The 21883-nt window shown below is 50.7% G+C and overlaps 1 protein-coding gene across 1 annotated transcript in view; it reads right to left on the reverse strand.

Moving 5' to 3' along the window:
* LOC131207283 (hemicentin-1) overlaps positions 1 to 21883 on the reverse strand; it is a 104647-nt gene that overhangs the window by 77860 nt on the left and 4904 nt on the right. The window contains exons 3-7 of the mRNA XM_058199895.1: positions 20649 to 20778; positions 18510 to 18594; positions 13707 to 13817; positions 3665 to 3868; positions 3441 to 3592 (exon numbers count right to left, since the gene is read on the reverse strand). Coding sequence (XP_058055878.1) covers positions 3441 to 3592; positions 3665 to 3868; positions 13707 to 13817; positions 18510 to 18594; positions 20649 to 20778 — 682 coding nt within the window. The remainder of the gene's footprint in view (positions 1 to 3440; positions 3593 to 3664; positions 3869 to 13706; positions 13818 to 18509; positions 18595 to 20648; positions 20779 to 21883) is intronic.

The raw sequence follows: 21883 nt of genomic DNA on the forward strand, positions 1-21883 counted from the left end.
AAAAAAGGGATCCCGATCCGCAGTGTAATGTAATCCACTTTTCCAACGTTTCGACGATTAATTTCTTGTACACAGCGAAGTCGGAAAACCTTCAGTGAAGGGACAGAGAAATAATTATTCGCGTGAACGATGGAAAGCGTCCTGGGAGCATAAATTGGATTGGCAGCGAGCGTGACCCGTGCGAGGTGGGTTGGCTGAAAGGTAAGGGCCAGAAGAAAAACGCCATTAGCCGTAGCATATTTAGTGAAAGGGTTCTTTTTTCGTGGTCCACAGGACTCCCGTTTTGTTTGCACTCGAGCACACAGATAAACCGGCCAACAAGGTTAGCCGAAGCGGCTTAGACGGCGAGTAAGTCGATTTTATTGTTCGCCCAAGACGTCCTTAAAGCCGCGACCGGCCACCGGGTCGGGTGTAAGGTTCCCGTTTCGATGCATAGGCCTTGGATGGCTTCGTCTCTGTGCGCGGCATGCAGACGGGCATTACGGCAGGGTAAGATTACCTCGAATTCCTAGCCCGACACGTCTGCACGCACCGAGCGCGAGAGGTTGATGAGAAAATGCACAAAATGACAAAAAAAAAAAAATCCGTTTAGTTCCGTGAACGCGGTGCCATGAAAAATTACGATGCAAAAGTGGCGTCATTCCATTAGCATAAACAAGGATATGATTTTTTGTTCCGTCCCGGCTCGTATCCGGCCAGCCCACTTTCGTTTCGTTTTCCCGGGAAAGTCCCGAAGTTCCGGACTCCTAGGGTTCACGTTGCTTTTTTTTATTTGCTTCAATTTGCCGGCTCCCGGCTTTTGCACTCTCGGCCCCCTTTACGCAAACTGCACAAGGTAGATGGACTTTAATGATGTCGATCTTTATGGTTCGCGCGCTGCATGCAACATGGCTCACGCACAGCGCGAAGCGTGAAGCTCTATTAGGGCGTGGGCTGGAGGGTGCGTCGTAATCTGCTTCGCTATTAACGCAGATAACATCGCCCACCAGAAGGCTTCGGGGCCGGGAGAAAATACCAGCTCGAAGCGGCTCATGTGAAGAGTCCGTTAGCCAAGGTTCAAGTATCAGAAAGCACCGTGACCTTTTGTGATGTAAAATGAGTTAAGAGCTTGATTAGTTTCAACGAAACTCTTATGATAGTAATCAGCAATTCACTTGTTCCGCTCGTGGTGTGGCCATAACCAACATAACCAGCGCTTCTCAATAAGTTTTTGCACTAAAAACAGTGGCATTAAAATTGTTTTCCACGTAAACTTATTGTTACTGGATGCATTCTGGCCATGTAAAAGGCTGTTCAACGCAGCTGTGAAGCGTTATGCCTCTCGACAGCTTTATTATTCATTATTTACATATTCCACCGTACGCTGTTGGGCGGCTCTTGGGCGGCTCTTGGGCACTATGAATATGACAATGGTCTCCAAGTGGTGGCGAAAGAAAAAGGGGCCCACCAAACGAGGACTAGCTTCGTGATGAGAATGAATTTGCAGCTTCACTTTGGCCGTCAGCTTTATGTTTTGGCTTTCGTTTCGTGCTCTGTGACGAATTCCTCTGCCGTTGTTCCTGCTTGCTTGAGAAACGTACGGCGCTCAGCGGGAAAATCCCACAGTGAATGGCCCTCGGCGACTTGCCACCGGCAGGATCCGGGATAATTTTAATAATCCTTTCATTTTTCGTGCCGTAATGAAAATCGCCTACATTACGGTTCGGCCGTTCGGCCATTTTTCGGGTGATATGTTGCGGAGGTTTAGGTTTTTGTTGGTGGCTCGCTGTCTCTTGGGTTGTTTTACGGTTTCGCTCTTCAATCTTTCAGATTTTTGGGTTCCATCCATTTTTTTTTTCGTTTTGCTATGCCATGTGGTGGCCAGTGGTGGACACTACGACCGCCTGCCGGACAGTGCTCGCTTTCTTTTCGCCCGTTGTTGGGAAAAATGAGTGCCATAAATTAAATTGCCAGAAGGATTTCGTTGCGGGCTGAAGAATGATAGCTATGCTGTCCGAATCCTTTTGCGGACCGGTGCCGGGCCTGGTGCGCCTGGTTTGCGCGGGACCGGGACAGGAAAAAAGGACCGCCAACATTTTTCTTCCAGGAATTTCAGCACTCAGCCTCGCTTCGTCAAGGTTCAGTCTGACACACAGGGTTTCAGCTTATGAATGATGTAACAAGTGATTTATTCTCCGTCGAAAGATTCGGTGCAGCACCGATAGCAATTTGCAAGACTGGTGCCGGCCCCAGAGCCGGGGCACGGGCGGACGCGGAAAGTTATGTTCCCAAACGGTTTCGTTAATGAGCTGAATTTGGTTGCACGGCGAAACGTTATCTTCACCGGGTGTCGGGCGCAGAATGACTCAATTACACATTACCGTCACCTTAAAATATAATTAGGCACGGCAGCGGCCGTAGTCGAGCCGTAGCTCGTAATTATCGTAATCCGGCGGGGCCCATGGTTTGATCCATCCAACGGTGAACGACGGCCCGGCCATAACCATTACGCTGATGAGAATGGGCCTCGGATGGAGTGGCACTGGCAGGAGCCGACCCTCTAAAATGCTCGTCCGCCCGATAACCGGAAGCTTCCGGCATCAATTGGATACAAATCGGTCCCTAATGGTCGGAAGCGTCGGACGGAACGAGGAAGACGAGTTCCTAACGTATCCATTTTTTTTTTCTCGAAGCAAGGATCGCCGACGTGTGTGTTGGACCGACACGGGAAAAAGATCCCCACATTTGGTTCGCGGATTTTTCGCTTCGCATGTGGCGCCACACGCCGACGGAGGCCACGGAGCTTAAACGGATGTGGCCGGGCAATTCACCTACCGACTCCATTAACAATCTTTTTCCCGCCTCAGTAAATTGGGTATCGTGCTGTTGGGTTCGGTTTTTAATACACGTCCCGCCGGATACGCTCCGGTGAAGCTGCCTGTCCCACTTTTCCTTAGCTGTTTTCTAGCTGGGTTCGGTTGCTATCATATGAAAATCGGTTTCACCTTGTTCGGGAAGTCGCTGGCTACGGCGCACCAGCTGGGCTCGTGGGGTGCAACCTTAACAGTATCATTACGCCGCACCCAGCGCTGGGTGGAATTCGCTGGGGTAGCCAAAGTTAAACGTTCGACCACTTTGCGAATGACAGGCGATGTTGGGATAATTTTTGAAAGAACCCATATGAATCCGTTACATGATGGTCGGGAATTGCGTCATCAAAAGGAATGGAGGCTACAAAAAAACTTGACCGAAACTGAGCTGATTGTTCCTTAAAAACTAAACACTGTGTAAAAAACATGAAACAAAACATAAATAAAAGACAGGACAAAGAGCGCGAAACTTGAGTGAAGCCAACCAACGGACAGCAGCTTCGTGTAGCTTCACAACGACTCGCCGGTATTGTTTCCATTGTTTCCGTAGCCGCAAGTGGGCTACGGGTCTACGTCTACGCCATAACTTACCGTCTGATTGGTTGTCATCAGCTGCTCGCCGCCCATCCACCAGGTCAGCTTGGCGGGCGGCCTCGAGCCGACCGACTGACACTGCACGATGTAGCGCCGGTCCGCCGACAGCGGCCCCGTTCCGTTGACAATTTCCACCGCCAGAGGTCGCACTGCAAAATAGACGGCGCATTAGGCATTGGGGGGTTGGGCGGTGTCCGGCCCGGGGCGAACTCGGTACTCACATCGCAACTCTATCGTGACGTTGGCGGTGACGTTCTTGCGGTAGAAGTTGCTCGCCTGACAACTGTAAACGCTGTGCTGATGGGTCCGGGAAAGGTTCCGCACCACCAGCCGGCTGCTGAGCGTCGATTCGTGCGCGAAGTCGACCATGGCACTCGGCAGTGTCTTGCCGTTGCTGGACCAGGTAATCTTTGGTGTCGGAGTTCCTGGAACGACAACAACGGAGCGCACGAGGTTAGTGTGGCTTTGAAGTTCGATCTGCCTGGATCTGGATGACGGAAATTAACGCTGGCATTGTAATCAGTTCCAGGGGGGGGGAGGCCGGGAAAAGACCACCAAACCGTGACCACCAATGATCGCAAAGCAACAGCGAAACACCGGCTACAGTGGCGCCGTTTAGCGGCAACCCCCGGAACCTAGAAGGACCTCGACCCGCGCGACCGTAAATATTTGCTAAAATGTTATCATTAAATCAATTACAACCGAAAGCGAACGGAGGCGGTTGGGGGTCCGTGGCCCAGCCCGCTAATGATGCTACAATTTGTTCTGCTTCGACGGATCTGCCGCTACACGACGAACCCGGACCGGATGCCGGACAGCAGCAGCAGCTCCACCACGGACGACGGCACTGGGAACGGACGGCTCATAAACCCAGAACCAATTAGATTATCTGCTTCGAAGGAGCCCAGTGGCTGTGGCTCCTCCGGCGACGACTTGTCGGAGGCCGCGTGGCCCGCGCAACAGCATCGTTGAAGGAAGATAATTCATAATAACAGTTTTATTCGTTGAAAACTCAGATTTATTGGCCAGACCGCGCGGTCGTTGGTCGCTTCGGCAGAGCGGAAGAGCCCCGAGTTGTCGCCAGATTTAGCAGACGCATAAATTGCTTCCGATTTGTCGGCTATCCCCACGATGGCGTCTTGGTGGTGGCTTTAAAGCCTTATGCCGGGGCGGTGGTTTTGGGCGATGAAAATTTATTGACTGACAATATGGCCGCACCGCGCAGATTATCACTAAGCTGAGGTGGCTGAGGTTTGGAAAAACATCAAAATAAATATGCTCGGCTCAACATAAACATTGAGCGGGGGGAGGGGAACGATGTCGTGGGGTCTCACATGGATAAATCAACAAATCAGAGTGCTCCGAGTGTGGGGTTCTCTTATCTTGACATACTCGCACTCAAACATCGCCCCGAACGAGTGATAAATTGGATTAGGAGCAAGCCCGTCTCAAATTGTTTGACACTTTTGACAAGTGAAAACACGTTTTATGCCGGGAACAATGCGAACCATGATGCCCCCCTTCGCTATGGTAACCCTAGGCCGCCGACAAGTGGAGTTCTCTGTTGCCGCCAGCGTTACTGAAGGTAATGGAAATTCAAGAACCGTACCGAGATCGGTAGCAACCCCGAGCGAGCCCCGAGTCCGTCGGGCGTTGGTCTACGGGGTTCAACAGGAAGCGGAACACACGTCTGTTGGGCTTGCGATGAGGCTTATTTATTAGATCATGTTTATTGAAACGTATATTTCCACGTAAGGCGGAGAATCGACCGAAGACCTCAATGGCTGGCGTGCCGGAGCGGAGTGCGAAATGTCACGAATTTTATAGATCCACCTAGGCACACCCAAACAGCACCGTCTTTCCCGGGTGCTGGCGTGTCAGTGTGTGTATGTTCCGGTATGTGCCGTGCTCAAGCAGGACATTCAATTCCGGTCGAAGGTCCCCGGGTAGGTTGTGGCACAGCGCCATGATCTGATGAACTCTGGCTGATGAGAATTGGGAATTGACACATGCGCCCGGGTCTCCTGGTCGTTGAGGTTAGAGTTCCCTCGTCGTTTCCCGGCCATCGTTGCCGTCGTCGTAAATTCGACAAACTCCTGCACACACATACACACACGGAGAGTCCCCGCCGGTGGGAATTCGTCCTGCGTGCTGCAGTTTAATAGCAGAACAGTGTCTGATAAGTGGGATAATTTAGAGACGACCTTGACGGCGGCGGAATGGTGGAATATTGGGTACAGAGAATACGGTACGGTTTGGTGCAACATATTCCGCTACAGCTACGTTCCACAGCATTGTCAAAGTGATCTGGACCGTTCGGGGAACGGACAAAGAACCCGAATTGCTGCCAATTTTGAGGAGGATTCGAATCATTTGGGGGATTCGGGGGCTCACCTCAATATGTGGATGTTGCGAGTCTTTTCAACCCAGTTGTTTAGTATAATCTGCTTCATTTTTTTTGTTTTTGATCCGTTTTAATGAACATTCCACGTATTTAATTTACGAACGATACACTGGGCATTATTTTGGTGTGACTACACAATTCGAGTAATCGTCTGTCTCTGGTTGGCTGTGTCGACTGAGAGTTTTTGTTTATTTCTATAATGCTCTATGATTTCTATGATTTTTATGATTTTTATGCTTCTACAGTCTACAGCTACAGTACAATATTTTCTAATAATATTTTCTGATTGGTTAGCAAAACTAGACATGATATTACTTCGGAAACCTGATAACTGCTGCTTGATAATCCGATACGGGATACTTAATTTGACCAAAGCAAACTGTACGACGACGAACCGTTCGTCGATTTCCAGAGCTATAGTTGAGAAATCTTACTAAAGACATTCATATGGCCTGACCGTAAATTCATAAATACAATAATAACAATTGTTATGAACCAACTTGTTGAAATACTTAAAGCCCGTTTGCGATTAATCGGATCCGTGTTAGCTAATCTTTAAATGTCAATAGTAAGGCAGTAGATCAACCGTCCATCACTGCGGGACCCCTTAAAACCGGTTAAGAAAATGAAGTAATTGAGAAAAATCACATTTCCCACTGCGACCCCCATCATCGCCACCGACCGGCGATCCAGCGGCGATAATTGAATGAAGAAATATTGCAAACAAAATTGATTGCGTGTTAAAGTTCACAGTTTTATGTATCGGCGCGCGGTCGCGCCTTTATCGGGCTTCGCAAAGCGGCTTGGCGTGTGTAACGCGGCCCGCGGTCGGCAACGCGCAAAAGCCCCGAGGTGTCGGTGAAAAGTGGCCAAAGGCAACACAATCGCCTGTCTGCCTGCCGGCCCGCCGAAAGAAAAACGCCAAACGCCAAAAACGCCAACGAAACCAGCAGCAGCAGCAGCAGCAGGATCAGGATGTCGGTGTAAGAAAAAACAAAAAACCATGGAGGAAGCCATCGCAGTTGGGCTTCGGTTTCGGTTTCCTTCGCGAACTGGGCGGGGTGGTCAGGGCGAAAGCCATAAACGAGGGGCCGAAAAGTGGTCGGCAATGTCCGCAGTGGCGGGCGCGGAACCGAAGGGGAAAGAAAGCCAATTTTTATTGATCACCCCCGGGCGGTTGTGGCGTTTCCCGCAAGCTTAGCGCCGTGGTTTCCGGCACCAGCCGTGGTCCTGGGGAGCCGGTTGCAGGTGCTGGCGGTGCAAACCGGTGGGTGCCGCACTCCGGGCTGCCACACGATATAGTCTGGTGGCAGGCCGGGGTTTTTCCTCCGGTGGCCGAAATACGACTATCGACTGCACCGCGCCGGACTGACCTTTCACACGACACGTCTTCGGTGGGTGGGAAGTTTTTCCCGCCCGGGTTCTGTGGGCTTCTTTCGCGCCCTTTGGTTATGCCTCAGCGGGAAGCGGGAGAAAGGTAGTATTTTACGGTAATACCAGGGGCCGGTGCCGGTGCCGGGGCTGACTTTGGGCGTCGGTCGCGCACAACCCTCCACCGTGACCGGTCAACCGGTAAGTCGATAGGCATAAATAAAGATTTGTATGGATTTACCATAAAGCGAGTGCCAGGGGCCGGGTTCCAGCAACTTCGCGCCATATGAGAAAAGTCGAGGAAAATCGATAGGAAACGTTCCTGGGAGGTGTACCTGCTGGTACCGGCGGCGCTAAACAATCCACCAGACGGAAGTAAGTCCCGGTGAAAGAGCCGACCGCCACCGAACCAGTTTAGGACCATTTTTGGGATTATTTTTCCAAAAAGAAGAAAACCACACAAAATAAAAGAAAAGAAGCTCCACGCTCCATGGGGATGAGTAAACATTTTCCCGGCACCCGGGAAACACGGTTTGCTTTCCACTCGACTTTTTCCGCTCGATTTTTGACGATCCAGGACGGGCTACGGCGAGCGAACGAGCGAAAGAAATTAATCTTTCACTTCCCCCCTAGCGACAGTTGGCCGGGCCCTTTTTTCGCATTTTGTTTTCCCGAGCAGTGGGCACGATTAAAAATATCGCTCAATTATCGTGTCCGTGGCCGGCGGGCCGGCCAGGCGTTTTCCATTAGAAATCCGTTCAGGCACTTAACTTCCGCAAACAGTGGCGCACAATCTTCAATTAAGATCTTCGCATTGGCATGAAATCGGCCGGCCAGGATGCCAGGGAGTGATCGGTGCGCTCCGGTCTCAGTCGCACCGGAATTACTTTCTTGTTTGTGCCCGTTCCCATCTCTCTCACTCTCTCGTCTCTGGTCTCTCTTTCTTACGCTCCTTCCGACTGGGTCGATGTGTTGAGCCGATGTGAGCGCGCCACGCGAAGAATGGCACCAATCTTTTCCACATCGTATCCTCTAATGATTTTCCGGGAGCCCAAGTTCGTTGGGCTAGGCCGATGCTGTCCTTCGCCCGGATGAATGAGCGAAAATCGAATGAGTAAACGAACGTCACAGTCGGAGTGAAAATGAATGAGGCGAAATTAATTAAATCGTAAAATGACTGGCCTCTCGGCGTTGACTTCCTGCGAGGCGCTCTGCTCGTCCTGGGTCCAAGAAAGTAATCCCACCGATCACTTCGCCCATGGTCCGGATGATGCTTCTGGGTCATTCGGGCGTCGGGCCCATCAGCGGCCAGCATCCGAACCTCATCATGCATCATTTAATCTTAATTATCGTGGTGACATTATACACGCTCCGCGTCGCCGTCGCCGGACACCGCATCCGTCTCGTGCAATCTCTGGCGTTCTTTTATTTGCCATTTTCCACACACCACACCGGAATGGTTGTGGTTTGTATGGGCGATTTACGGCCGTCTCTGGCGTCATTCGGGTTGCTTTCTATCCATCGTAGCCATTTCGCCATTCAACTTCTTGGCATCCTCCCTTACTGCGGTCTGCTGCCTTCGGTCTTTGTTTGTGACACACGCGCGTTACGCGTTTAAAGTGGTATGTGTTCTTCGTTCCGCGATGCTCACTAGTAGTTCCCGGGTGCGCTATCTGAGGCCCCGAGGACATTAAGCCGTTGCTGGTCAATGATGTGACGTCTGCCAGTGGACCGTGGGGATTACGATTGCCAGAGGTCCTAGATGGAAATGAAATGAAGTGAAATGTACCACGGCTACCACGGACCCCGGAGGGAACGTAGTATTTTCGGGATGTCCCCGTTCTTGTGCACGGACACGCACGGTTCGGTGTGATGCGAACAAAAGGGCACCATCGTCTGGAGCTTTAGCGTGCTCGGCGGAGGTCGAATAATTACGAACCGATTGTTGATTTAACTTCCGCCCCGTCGATGGAGACGCCTGGTAGCTGGTGCTTCCGGAGCACAAATCATCCTTTGGTTGGGCTTTTCTTTTTTGTTTCGAACGCAAAGCTTAAATCCAGCTGAAACCGGGGTGCACTTTTACGCCCATTACTGTGGGCAAATGGAACACATCATTAGTCACCGTATTGTCGTTCGGTGACGAATGGAACGAATGGAACGGGACAAACTCGAGATGGAGTCGCCGGTAGAGCACCGGGGCTTATGTGCACTTCAAGTTTCGGTCGAACGGTTCGGCCTATTCCGGTGTGAGGAGTTCTGAGATTGACCCAGTTTTGATTCTCTTTTCATGTTGGAATATAGGACTGTCTGGGCGAAATATGGGCACTGGACCGGAGATGTTCAACATCAAAGAGCATTGCAACAAATTATGGCTAAATTGAACGTTAGCGAACTTGTGCTGTAAGAAGGGTTCAACGGCGGACGCTCTCCGATTCCCAACCGAAAGTCTGTTTCCCTTAACGGGGCAAAATTATTGATGAGGACGTGAAATTGAGGCTGCATTGAGGTAGCCTGGAAAACAAAATAAACATTTAATGGTTAGCCGGTTTCGGGTTGCTCCAATTTCGATCGGCGAACAAACCTGCAAATGGGCCTGGTCCGGCCAGGTAGCGAACCTGTAATGCATCGACTGTGTTTACTTCCGGTTGTTGTGTCATAAAAATTCATATTTTATACCACACCAGCGGCAGCGGCAAGAAACCGCATACCATTGACCCAACGACCCAATGGAGACCGGTGGTTTCGGGTTCGTGCCGTAGCCATGGGAACTTTTTGACCCGTTTTCCTGGGGCCTGCTGGGGGATATTTTGGAAAAAGGTCGAAACCACCGCCCAGGCGCAGGACGACTGAAGCTCATTTCTCGCCTGGAAGTGCCGCAATTTCCATTCCTCGGGTCCGCATTGGAAAACGAAAAAAGCCAACGCAGGAACCGGGAACCCCGGGAATGTGAAAGATTGTGCAGCGTGGTTGCAGTTTGTGTGGGACGCGCGGAAATAAATTTAGGTCGGGTCGGGCCCTTTCATGATGGGCCCCCGCTCGATGGACCCTTTTTACCAACCCCTTTCGACTGATGTTCGGGCCACCAGCGTTCTTCCAAGAAAGGTGACACGCCATTTGACGTCCACCCGCGTGGACTGGGCTCGTCAATTTTTCATGAGCATTTATGTTAAGGTCAGAAAGGGGTCCAATTCTTGTACCGACGAGCGCTCCGAAACCGTTTGCCCATTGTTGCATAGATTTTATTATACCTCTTGAGCCGCACCGTAAGGGCGCCGTATCATAAGTGGGCGAATAATTCAAACAATTTCGTACACCCAGTGACCATAATCGATTCTAGGCAACCCCTTGTTTGTGGGGTGCAATGTTTTTATCCGCATCGTGAGTTACGGGACCCAGGATCCGAACCTGAACTCTCGCTCGAAACAAATGGCTCCCTCACAGGCTGCTCGAAAGACAATTCAATTTTTACGTGGCTCCAGAGACCGGTGGGGAGGAATTGATTTAACCCCGGCCCGAGGGGTGTTCCAGATTTTCACAACAGCCCAAGATCAAGAGTTATCGCCGTTCGCCGCCCGTAAAGAGAGCGGCCGGGAGAGCAGTTACTCGAAGCTAATCGCTTAATTAATCAGCCATTAAAGATGTAAGCCCTCATTAGAGCCTAATTGAATTCGTTTCACGAGCCACCATGAACCTCGAGCGCACCACTTTCGGATCGACCGAAAATTTCGTGCAAAAGAACGGCGCCTTCCTCGGAGCCACGGAGTTTCGTTGCGCGTCCTACGCGATCGCAAAGAATCCTCCCGGAGGCGGCCTGACTTCCGTTACGAGGCAGACATCGATGCCCACGGAACCAGCTGAAGCGTGGAGCTCGGTTTCGGTGGCCCAAAAGAGGGTTGAATTTTAGCGCCCGAAAGTCGTACCGACCGTTCGCTTTGACGGGCGAAGTGCGAGAGCGATTCACGATGAAAATGTGATTAAAAAGAATGCGCCTCGTTACGAGCCGTTTATTCGCGTCCTCGACGAGGCCCGTCAACGACGGGACACCTTGTTTGTTGTTGCTTCGTCTACTCTAGCCCACCATCATTGTTATCAGCGCCTCTGCAACTGCAACGCGTCTGTGGAGCAGAAGGCGAGAAGCATCATCAACCGTAGCATAATCGAATGAGAAGCACTCCGGCGCGGTTCTGCCGATTGACGCAATGCGTCCCTGCGGCAGCTTTTGGCTCACTTTCGCTTCACAATGGAACAACGGTACAGGCTCTGGGCCATCAAACTTCATGGCTATATTTTTGCGATGTAACTATTTCGTTGGGTGTCTGGTGCAATTGGTTGTAAATACAGTCACCGTTACAAGTTCACCTTATGTCGTCAAAGATTTAAATTTATTTCGACCAAAGTTTTCCGCTCCGAAAATGGTTGTAAGAATCTCATTAACCATCTTTATTGCGATGCATTGTTCAAAGGAGCAAGATCCTTGCAAAAATGTGCAATACAGCGTCGGGTGGTATGTTTGTATTTCAATCAAAGGTTTCAAGTGGTCCACCCATCGCTTGGCGGGTGATAATCTTCCGACGTTCACTTAATTATGGACGCCAACAGCAGCAGCTGCTTGTACGCCGAAGAAGTAATCATCGAATGAAGCGGCGACCGGGCACTTGCCGAAATCTCATTACGCTTACGAAGCGCGATGACATTTTATGCTCCCCCACAGTCCCAAGGCTCGATCATTACGCGTATCATCGTGAGGGTAAGTTAATCAGAATGGTAAACAAATGAAGATGTAATTATGCAGCGTGGAACAAGGCGCCACGCGGCCGACGATCAAGGGACGGCGTGACACGCCAGACCGTGTCACGGTGCGTGGTGTGTTTTCTTGAACGGCGCGCCGACCATTGTCGACCGTAATGTTAATGACCGGGGCACGTTAACGATACCAGGATGCTTCCTCTTTTGGGCCTTTTTTAATGCTGATGAGCTTTAAGAAAAAGGTGACACAGTGTAGCTGGTGGATTTTGCTTTTGGTTCCAGGTTTTCAATATAGGGGAAATGGGCAAAATGGCCATATTGACCGGTGCTGTACCGAGCCATGTACCGCAGGTCTGCTGCGCTGTGCGGTGGACAGCAGCGTTGCGAATCGATTCATCGGCACCACGCCCATCGGATTGAACCGGGAAACATTAATTAATTCCACGAGCTCGCCGGTGATGGTGCCAGAATTTTGGAGCACTCAATTCTGTGGGGACATGTGAATCAATTAATTTGGCATGATGGCACTTAAATTTGGTTGCCAATTCGGACTCGTAAGCGATCACTACCATGGGAGTCATGTATGGTGTTTCAATCTGATAGCGAATTTGAAATGCGAACGGAGAATTAGCTCATTTTTTACAGAGAGCCATTTTCTCTTCGCTTTATTACGACGTTTAAAGGACTGCTTAAGAGAAGTGCAGATATTTTTGGATGCATGAAATGTATTTTCTTTATCATATAAAAAGCTTCAGAAACAAATTGAATCAAATACTACAATAACCAAATACTAAAATAAGTCCCGAAGGCCACCCATAGCTTGGGTTGTATCGCAAACATTATACATGACACAAACATGCAAACAACACCAACATACAAACAAACAAACAAGGGCCAATGTTTAATGTAAAACAACCCAGCGGGAAGTCACACACCGCTGCTGACGGAATGCAAATGAGTTTCCTGTCGCAACCGGCAGCCTCCAACCACCAACCGGCCGAGACCCCGAAGCCGAGACAAGCTAGACACATTACCATAGTTCGGGTTTACCTTTAAAATTGTCTTCCACAACACAATGGCATGCACCTTAAAAATTAAACAAACCCGTGCGGCGTGGAAACCTTCAGCAAAAAATAAGGGAATATCCACCACCGATCTGAACGCCTTCAAGGGACCAACATTTAGCGAAGCGAATGCCTTATGCATACTTTGGGAGAAACCAAACAAAAAAACGGCCAGACTCGACCGCAATTTCATTGACCAGCTGTCCTGCAACGGTTCCAGGGTTGCGGGCGATGATAGCTCCGACGAGCGAGGAAAGTAAAAAAATATGCTGTCGAGAATTAAAATTTGTTGAATGACAAGGGTTAAGGTTATGCTCGGTTGTGTCATTGTCTGAATTTCTCGCCCCAGCGCGGCCCACGCAAGGAGGCGGGAAGGACATGACAGGACCGGGACATGAATAGCATGGAAGCAATGGTGGGGATCGGAAGGGATGGAAGTTATTTACATTTTTACTTCGCAAACAACAAGAAACTATGTAGCGTCGGTCCTGTGGAGCATGAACAACAACCAGCCTGTAGCGCATTTGTCCAATTCTGTGTCTGCTTTTTTTCTACAGAAATTCATGCTGTGTTGGGGCAAAGTTAGTGAAGAACGAAACAAAAACTGCTGAACAAATTTTTCGGACCAAAAATAGGTGTCCTGCTGATGGCGGTCGACTTTAAACCGCACATACGTACCTCCAGTCACGACGCATATCAGCACCAGATCGCCACCCTCCTCGTACGGTCCGGCATGGGATGGAAGCACGACTCCGGCCTCGTTATGGATTTTCGGTACATCCGGTGGCACTGCGAGGGGCGAGAGAAACGGACGAACCAATAGCACGGTCCATTAGATGGTGACGAAACTTTGGTGGAACGATTATTTAAGCAATTTCGGACGGACTTTGAACCGGACTGGAACACGGACACCATCGAGCCGGTACGAGCGAGCAGCTGGGCAAAGTCGGTGAAGTAGCGGAGATTAGGAGGATCAAAACCGTTCGGATTGCACACCCACATGGAGCGATTATCTCGTTAATCATAGTCGAAATCCCATGTACTCCGATTACATGGGATCCGTGGGGGGTCTCCGGGCGATGGTGGCCATTTAGTTACACTTAACGAAGGTCACGTGTGGCGAGGGATTTTTTTCGAGGACTACCTTCTCCGGCGGCTACTTCATAGCTAAAGCGATTATGAGATATTTAATATGGGCTCCTAAGCGTTTATTGAGCTTCCCTGGGATTAGCGGTATGTTCGTAGGAGGAACCGTTCGACGAGGTGCCTCACCTGCGGCTCTAGCTAGGTAGAGATACTAATAGATTTTTATATTCACTTAGAACCTTTAGGGTCACTTCCGAACGGTTTTCTATGATGACGAACCGACACGATGAACGAGCATTATTCGAACATTTTAGAAACCATGATTGCGAAAGCAGGCTGCTAATAGTTTCAAATAAAAAATATTCCGAGTGTTTTGTTTGATCAGCTTGTTTAAACATTGTCGATAAAATAGTTAAACCCGATTGCCCGAAGCGAGCGTTACTGTAGCGTGTTTTAGGTCTCAAACAGGTCCACCATAAGATGCACAGCTGGCTGGCAAATCCTGTTTGCCTGTTCTCATTTAGATTTTCTATTTCGATCGCGCACTGAAAAGATGCTTTCATCCCAGTACATACGGGACCCATTTTGGCAACTGCAAACCGAACCACAAATGAGTTGTTTGTGTTGCCTTTCGATGCAGACGTACTGTGATGGGTTTAACAATTGCGAGTTTGGTGTACGTCACTGGTCACCATCCACACAATTCGGAGATTCATTCAGGCTCGCCTCGGGCAACTGTCGTACAAATAACGTGCACGTGTCTTATGTGTGGCCGAAAAGAAAAACAAAATCCTCTATTCGCCATGTTTGATCAGCTGGCAGCACTTGCCCTGCATTTGGGACGAATTATCAAAACGAACGCCAGCGACGATCGATCGCTACATTGTGCCGTTGGCCGTTGACGGGCTCTAAGTTTCGGTGTCAAGCAAAATGGCGCTCGGAGGCAAGCTGTGCTGGTTGGTGTTACTCACCCTCAGCAGTCTGAGTGCAGTCGCTGTCAGTGGGCAGCTGATCAATTTCCTTGCGTTTATGACCGAGGAAGCGGTGGCGGCATTCATGGATATCAACTCACCGGTACCCCTCCAGACGACGGGAGTCAACAGCCTGGATCCGACGAGCGCCATACGCATACATTGCGCCCGGCCATCGGTGGCGTACTTCGATGAGATTTTCCCGAACGACACGGCACTGACGAGCAAGATCAACTTCACGAAACCCGTGGCGGTGGTCACGCACGGCTGGACGGAGGGCACCAACATAACGTCGTTCATCACGCTGAGCACCCGGTATCGGCAGTTCGTGGACACCAACGTGTGCATGCTGGACTGGCAACCGTATGCCGCGTACGTCTACGGAATAGCGGCCCGCACCGGTGTCCCGTTGGCGGCCCAACGGCTGGCGCAGTTCCTGACGGCGATCGCAAGCAACGGGTTCCCGCTCGGCAACGTGTCCCTCGTGGGATTCAGCATGGGCGGTCAGATTGTGGGGCTGGGAGCGAAGAACTTTAGCGGACGGGTCGGTACGATTTATGCGCTCGATCCGGCAGGACCACTGTTTACGCTGCCGTTTGACGTGGGCACCACCAAACGGATCGCGACGACCGACGCCCAGTATGTGCAGCAGATCGCAACCTCACGCTACATGATCGGCATGGGACCGCTCATCGGTGACGAGAACTTCCTGCCCAACGGGGGCTACCATCCGCAGCCCGGTTGCACTGCGCTGGCCTACGGGGGCTCCGAAATCCGTGAGTACCGGCGGCATCGCACCTCTCGGCGTGAATGACGAACTTTCTGATCTTCGGCTCTGCAGGAGCAATCATTTGTAGCCACGAGTACGCCGTCACGTGGTTCTCGCAGACACTGGATCCATCGAACGTGGTGACGGGCCGAAAGTGTTCCAACCTGCTGGGCGTGCTCCTGTGCGTGCCGGGTCTGAACCAGACCGACCGGATGGGTATCTACGCGAACAGGTAATTCTCTAACTGGGCAGTTGTCTATGACATCTGGTGCACTACTGGTTACTACAACTGGGTTTCCTTTTCTCGATCCCAAAGGTTGACGGGCAGTTTCTATGTCTAAGTGGAGATGAGTACTAGATCGCTCACAGGCAACGCGGCAGGATGAACATCGATTTCAGAAGGTTCATCATAGTAAGCTGTGGCCAACATGTATAATAAATCACGTCTCGTTTCGAGTGTCGCTCGAAAGCGGGAAAATTAACTGCTTTCAGTTCCGTTTTTCACGAGCACCAGCGAAAAGAGCATGAGCGTCCTCTCCAAATGAGGCTGTAAAGTGTGGCAAGTGCTCCCGAGAGTACGGGAGTGAGAACGCGAAACGAAACAGGTGAGCCGTGGCTGGCAGGATGGCGGGTTTATTGTACGCAATCACCGAAAGTACAGCGCGTTTGAATTACTTAACATTTCCATAATTTAAATCTTGAGCCCCCGCAGGTCGGCGCTTAATGATGTGCTGCATGCGGCGCTGGAGTCTGGCTCCTCCGTTTTATGCGCTCTCAAAGGCGGATGTAAGTGCAGCAGCACTCACGAGTTGGCTGGCGGGCATTTTTTTTTGCCCCTTCCTTGGCGAACTCGTTCGGTGTTGGAAATAGAGTTCGGCACTGTGCAGGATGTGCAGCATAAAAAGCAATTTCGCTGATGATGGCCGCGCCCGCCTGATGATTATGCGGAGTACGAGCATAAAACCGGCGTCGTCGACGCACCGACGGATGGCCGACGCCGGCAACGACGGGTTGATGGGTTCCGTTTGATGTGTGTGCTCGAGAGAGTGAAGTGTAAGCCGCTTCCGGTCTCCGGGATCGGGGGTGCCGGTAGCCACCCACCTGCTCCGTCACCCAACCCGCATAATGGTGGGTTGTTATGGGTTGCCTCTTTTTCTTCCCGCTCTGCGTCTGCGGTCGAGCCGGAGCATAAGCCTTTCTGTGGGCGCAATTTAAGTGCACACCGCGGATCATTCAACAGATGAAAAATGGAAAGTAGGTGCCCGGGGTGGGCGTGGGGGTGGTTGCGAATGCGTGACGCGATGGCCCTGTTTCAGCGACAGCCAAACGGCCAGCAACCGGCACAAGTTTGATAATTATGACACGGGCTCGGGCTTTTTGTGTGATTGCGCTCATCGGGCGTGAGGCATTAAATGTGACATCCTCGCGAACTGCATATCGTCCGTCGGCAAAGCGAGGCCATAGCAGCGGGCTTAGTGGGTCGTCTGGGTTCGTCCCCTGTTCCGGTGAAAGCGATTTGTGTGGGAAAAGTTTTTTTTGCAGATCCATTTCTGATCCACTTAAGTTGTGGCGGAATGTTTTAATCACTTTTGCTCCCGGCCCGGGTTCAATTTTAATGGTGTGGCGTTTCCAAAATCGGTGTAAACATCGTGGTTCTCAAGTTCTTTATCAGTTGCTGCACATAATAGTTCCATCAATTGTTGGGCGGCAGAGAAAACACTTTCCGGAAACCGCAAGCGCACCTTGACGAGGTAAACGGCGTTTTGAACATGCATTTGAGCTCTTCCCCTGCCCGACACATAATTACTCACCAAAAATGTGAATGTGGCCAAATTCTTCGTCGGCCCCGAAATGGTGCCAGGGTATGGTGCCGTGCGATTGTTTGCACAATAGTTTAGCGTAATGTTTTCCGCAATTAAGCGGACTTTTGTGAGGGAAAATGTTGCACAATGGCACGTAAGCGAAAGAGGGGAACACAAATGGAACCAAAAAAAAAAAAAAATGGTGCCCAGTCCATAAATGAATGGCCACGCTGAGAAACGGGTCACCCGGTTCCGGCGAAAAGATTGGAAACAAAAACCACCCGGGAGAGTCCTGATTTTTCAGCCAAACAAAGAAACGGCGAGTTGACGGACAAATGTCCGCAAATATTTCTCTCTTTTTAAGAAACTTTAAATGGCGCTGCGTTGTCGGTCGGCGAGAGCAGCAAAAGTGCACATGTTTCCGGTGCCGGTAGGTTCGAAGAGCATGGTTCTCGCGCTTTACAAGGACCAGCGCGAGTAGGAACTGAATAGTCGCGCCGTCGCCCAGTAAAGACTTCCTTCGGACGCCTGCCTGTTGGCACTCCGATGATTACTGTGTGTGCGTGGTGTATGTATGTGTGGCTGTGTGCGGGCGCGGTTGTGGGTGTAATGTCATTCCCCGTGGCACCTGCCAGCGCCGGAAGACGGAAACGTAGCGAAACAAAGGAAAACATAAATCTTCAACCGATCCGCTTCCGGTTCCGGGAGCCGGCGCCGGAAAGAACCGTACGCTGGGGGCCCGGAAGTGCCCACTAGAAATCGTAAAAATGCCGTCCGCCTCGGGTCGGGTGTCCGTGTTCCGTGGGCGACAAGTCGTCGGCGCTTCCGGTTCGCTTTCGGCTCTATTACTTACCCACTACTTCTAGGTTTACATTACTATTTTTTGTAGGAGATAGCAAAAAATCTACACGACATCGAAAGATTCCGGCGTCCTTTTTCTGCAACGAGAACAGAGAAGAGAGCAACGTGAGACGGTTTGCTAGTGCGACGGTGCTTGTGGTTTATCGGAAATGGAAGAAAATACACGGCACGGCAGCAGCTGGCCGGGTGGCGAGTCACGACCGGAAGAGAGAGAGAGAGAGAGAGAGAGAGGGACTGTTGCGTGTTGCGGGCAGAAATGGCACCATTTCTCGGTACTTTGTTTTCAATGGCGCAGGCGGAAAGCATCAGGAAAAATGGTACGTTCGTATCGTTGCCAGTGCCAATCGGAATTGAGCTTCCAGTACATAGCGTTCATTAGTATCAACGGAAAGAGCTGCCCGCCGAACGACGGAATTAAGCTTAAGGACGACGTGGAATGGTTTAGGAGCTCAATCAGATTTTTTTCTTCTAGAAACTCGTAGCCCGTTTTGGGAGGATGAAGTTCGAGTACGGAATCGTTGGTCGGCGGGAAGAACGCTTAAAAGTCGGAACAATATTTCTTTGCCCTTTTCGTTGATTTGGTTTAAATTTAAAATGAGTAGAGCCCCCGTTTCTGAGCTGCGCGGAAAGTTGGATAATAGATTCTGCGTCGGGATGGGAGACCGAATGTCCCTAATGATGGCAATATATCGTGCCGGCTTTTATCGACACATTGGAATGGGCGAGAAATGGGGCGAATTCTTGCAAAGTGGCCCGTATCGCCCGGCCACCAATAATGAGTGGAACCATTCCGGGAAAGCGGTGAGCTCGTTGAGTGATAAAAGCGGCGAGCGGCCCTTTCATCGTGCGTCCGTTCCGTATCCTTCGAAGACAGTCCCGCCACAATCGGGCGCGCATCGAAGCGAATCGATTTGCCGAAGCCGCATCATCCCGGGTTGCATCAATTAATCGGCAATAAAATTGGAAACCAATTGATTCGAATTAGGCGGAGAAAATAATCTACGAAATCGTTACACCATTTGTTACAACGAACCGCCGGGGGACCATCATCCTGCATTCCAGCGAACCCTCCGGGTGTTGGATCGTCTTGCTCGGTGCGACCGCCGGTGCCGAGTGGTCCGCAAGGACACATAAAAATCGAGAAACGATAAGAGGCGCCTCCATAAGACGCTGGCCGCGATGGGGGCGAACTGATCGGAAATGCAAATCGCTTCGCTCATTCGCCCCGTGGCCGAGGGAGGTTTTGGGATTTCTTTTAATTTTCGTTCATTCTCTTTGTCACGGAGAAGTGGCTCGCCGGTGGGTGGACCGTGAAAAGATGGCGTTTGGAAGGCCAAATCTCGAACACCAACAGCAATTCGTCCGCCGAGCCGCGTCCAGCGAGAATCGCGGCGAGAAACCGGCGCCCAGTGACGCTTGAACTGATTGAGTGGCAGGCGGGTCGTGGAAATCGCGGCAACGGAAAGAATGAGCTGAGAATGGTCGAGAATTTTCCACTTCCTCGGACCGGGCAGCAACGGGAAATCGTTCGAAATTAAGCGGTCTGGATCGCGCCAAAAGGAATGTAATTTGTGTAAAAGTGGCTCGCGATTTTCTTATTCAACACCCAGCGCTCCTTTTGTGGCAGGAATTGTATTTGTGTCCGTTCGTGCGGTGCGCTTGCGAATCCGAAATTTATTTCGGATAGAAAAGGCAATAATCTCGACCTCGGGATTTGGCGCACGTCACGTCTGATGAAGGTGAGTGAGTGGGAAAAGGAAATTCGTTTTCCAGCGCCCCGTGACAGTGTACTTTAAATATTAATTTCAAGCACATTGCAACTCCGGCTCCACATTCCCTAGGTGGCTCGGACGGACTCGGAACGATTTACTTTTGTAATGAAGGAATTATTAGTTCGACGGATCAGGCTCTGCCATTTCAGTCCAAATATTGAACAATAATAGATTCATCCGCTTTGCCGAATTCGAATGGAGTGTTCCTTCGCTTGGTTTATGAATTATTTATCATCGGCCGATATTGCCGTCATTTCGGTGATTTCGAAGGTGACACGGAGGCTGTGAAATTGCTGGGAAATTCAAAGTGACACTTTTCAAATTTGCCTCACTTCAAAAAATTGGAGCAAGGGCCTTACCTGCACAGGACTGATGACCAGCATCGCTCGCCGCTGCTCTCGTGTCGTCTTGAAGTTGGCACGATCCTCCAGGATGGCAACATCCTTCCAGTGTGAGGGTGAGTTCACGTGTGGTCCACGTGTGTCGAAGCTGGAGCCGGGAATGGACAAGAACGAAAAAAAGGACAAGAAAACGGCAGGTAAGTCACAATGTTAGGCCGGCACACGTGTGCTTATTTGAGGAGAACACGGGCTTCTGGAGAGGCGACCACGAAAGGCGACACGAAATCAATTTCCAGCACACTCACTAGCCCGGCAGAAGGTTCGAAGCATCCTTTCTTTCGGGTCTGCGCTCTGGTGGTGAACCGGGAAAGTGACCGAAAACTGTGTCGACAAATGTCTGCCACATGTCAGAGAGAGAGAGAGAGCGATCGAGTCGAACCGTATAATTCAATGCGCCATATTTGATGTTTGCATAAAATCGATCCTTTTCCCCAGACCCGGACCCAGGGCCAGTAGTTCGGTATCCTCGGGGACAGTTCTTCACTGCCCATTTTATTTTCGCTCCAAAGAACCCAATCCCCGACCTGTGCGCACGGAAGCACGCTGTGTAGGGGTTTGACATTTTATTTTTGCCCAACATCATGTCCGCCAGTTCCCCGAGCCAAGCTATTGTACAACCTCTACAATTTCAGGTCCGAACCCCAGCGGGGCAGGGCTCTATTAACATTTCCGGAAGTTTCGCTTCTACGAAAGCGGAACATCCTGAAGCATCATCGTACATCGGATGCCCGTCCAGATATTCCAGAAACACATCCTACGCTCTGGGAGCGCCATCGGGAAAGCTCTGTAGCTGTGGAGCCTTTGCACCGGAACTAGGTCGGTGGAGGATATGAAATAAATTTGACAGTAATACACAGTGAGCGAACAGGCGCCAGCAGTTGGGAACAAAATGCGGAGAAAATGAAGACATCTTTTGTGTTCGGTGGGCGAATAATCATCGACCGTTCGGCCGATTGATTTTGGGTTACTACTCGAGCAGGAACAACAAACAGCCCGAGCGGCAAACAGTGCGGTTCCTGGAGTGGAAGATTAGTGCCTAGATTTGCTATGCATTTAATTAAGATGCAAACGGGGACGAACCTCCGGTCCGGAAATGTGGAGGAACACTCCGACCGATCGATTGTGGTGCTTGTGGCAGAAATCAAACAGACGAAAAGAATTTCCACACAGACACTAACCATTTTCGGTGGAGT

The sequence above is a fragment of the Anopheles bellator genome, chromosome 2, assembly GCF_943735745.2.
Source record: "Anopheles bellator chromosome 2, idAnoBellAS_SP24_06.2, whole genome shotgun sequence".
NCBI classification, from domain to species: domain Eukaryota; kingdom Metazoa; phylum Arthropoda; class Insecta; order Diptera; family Culicidae; genus Anopheles; species Anopheles bellator.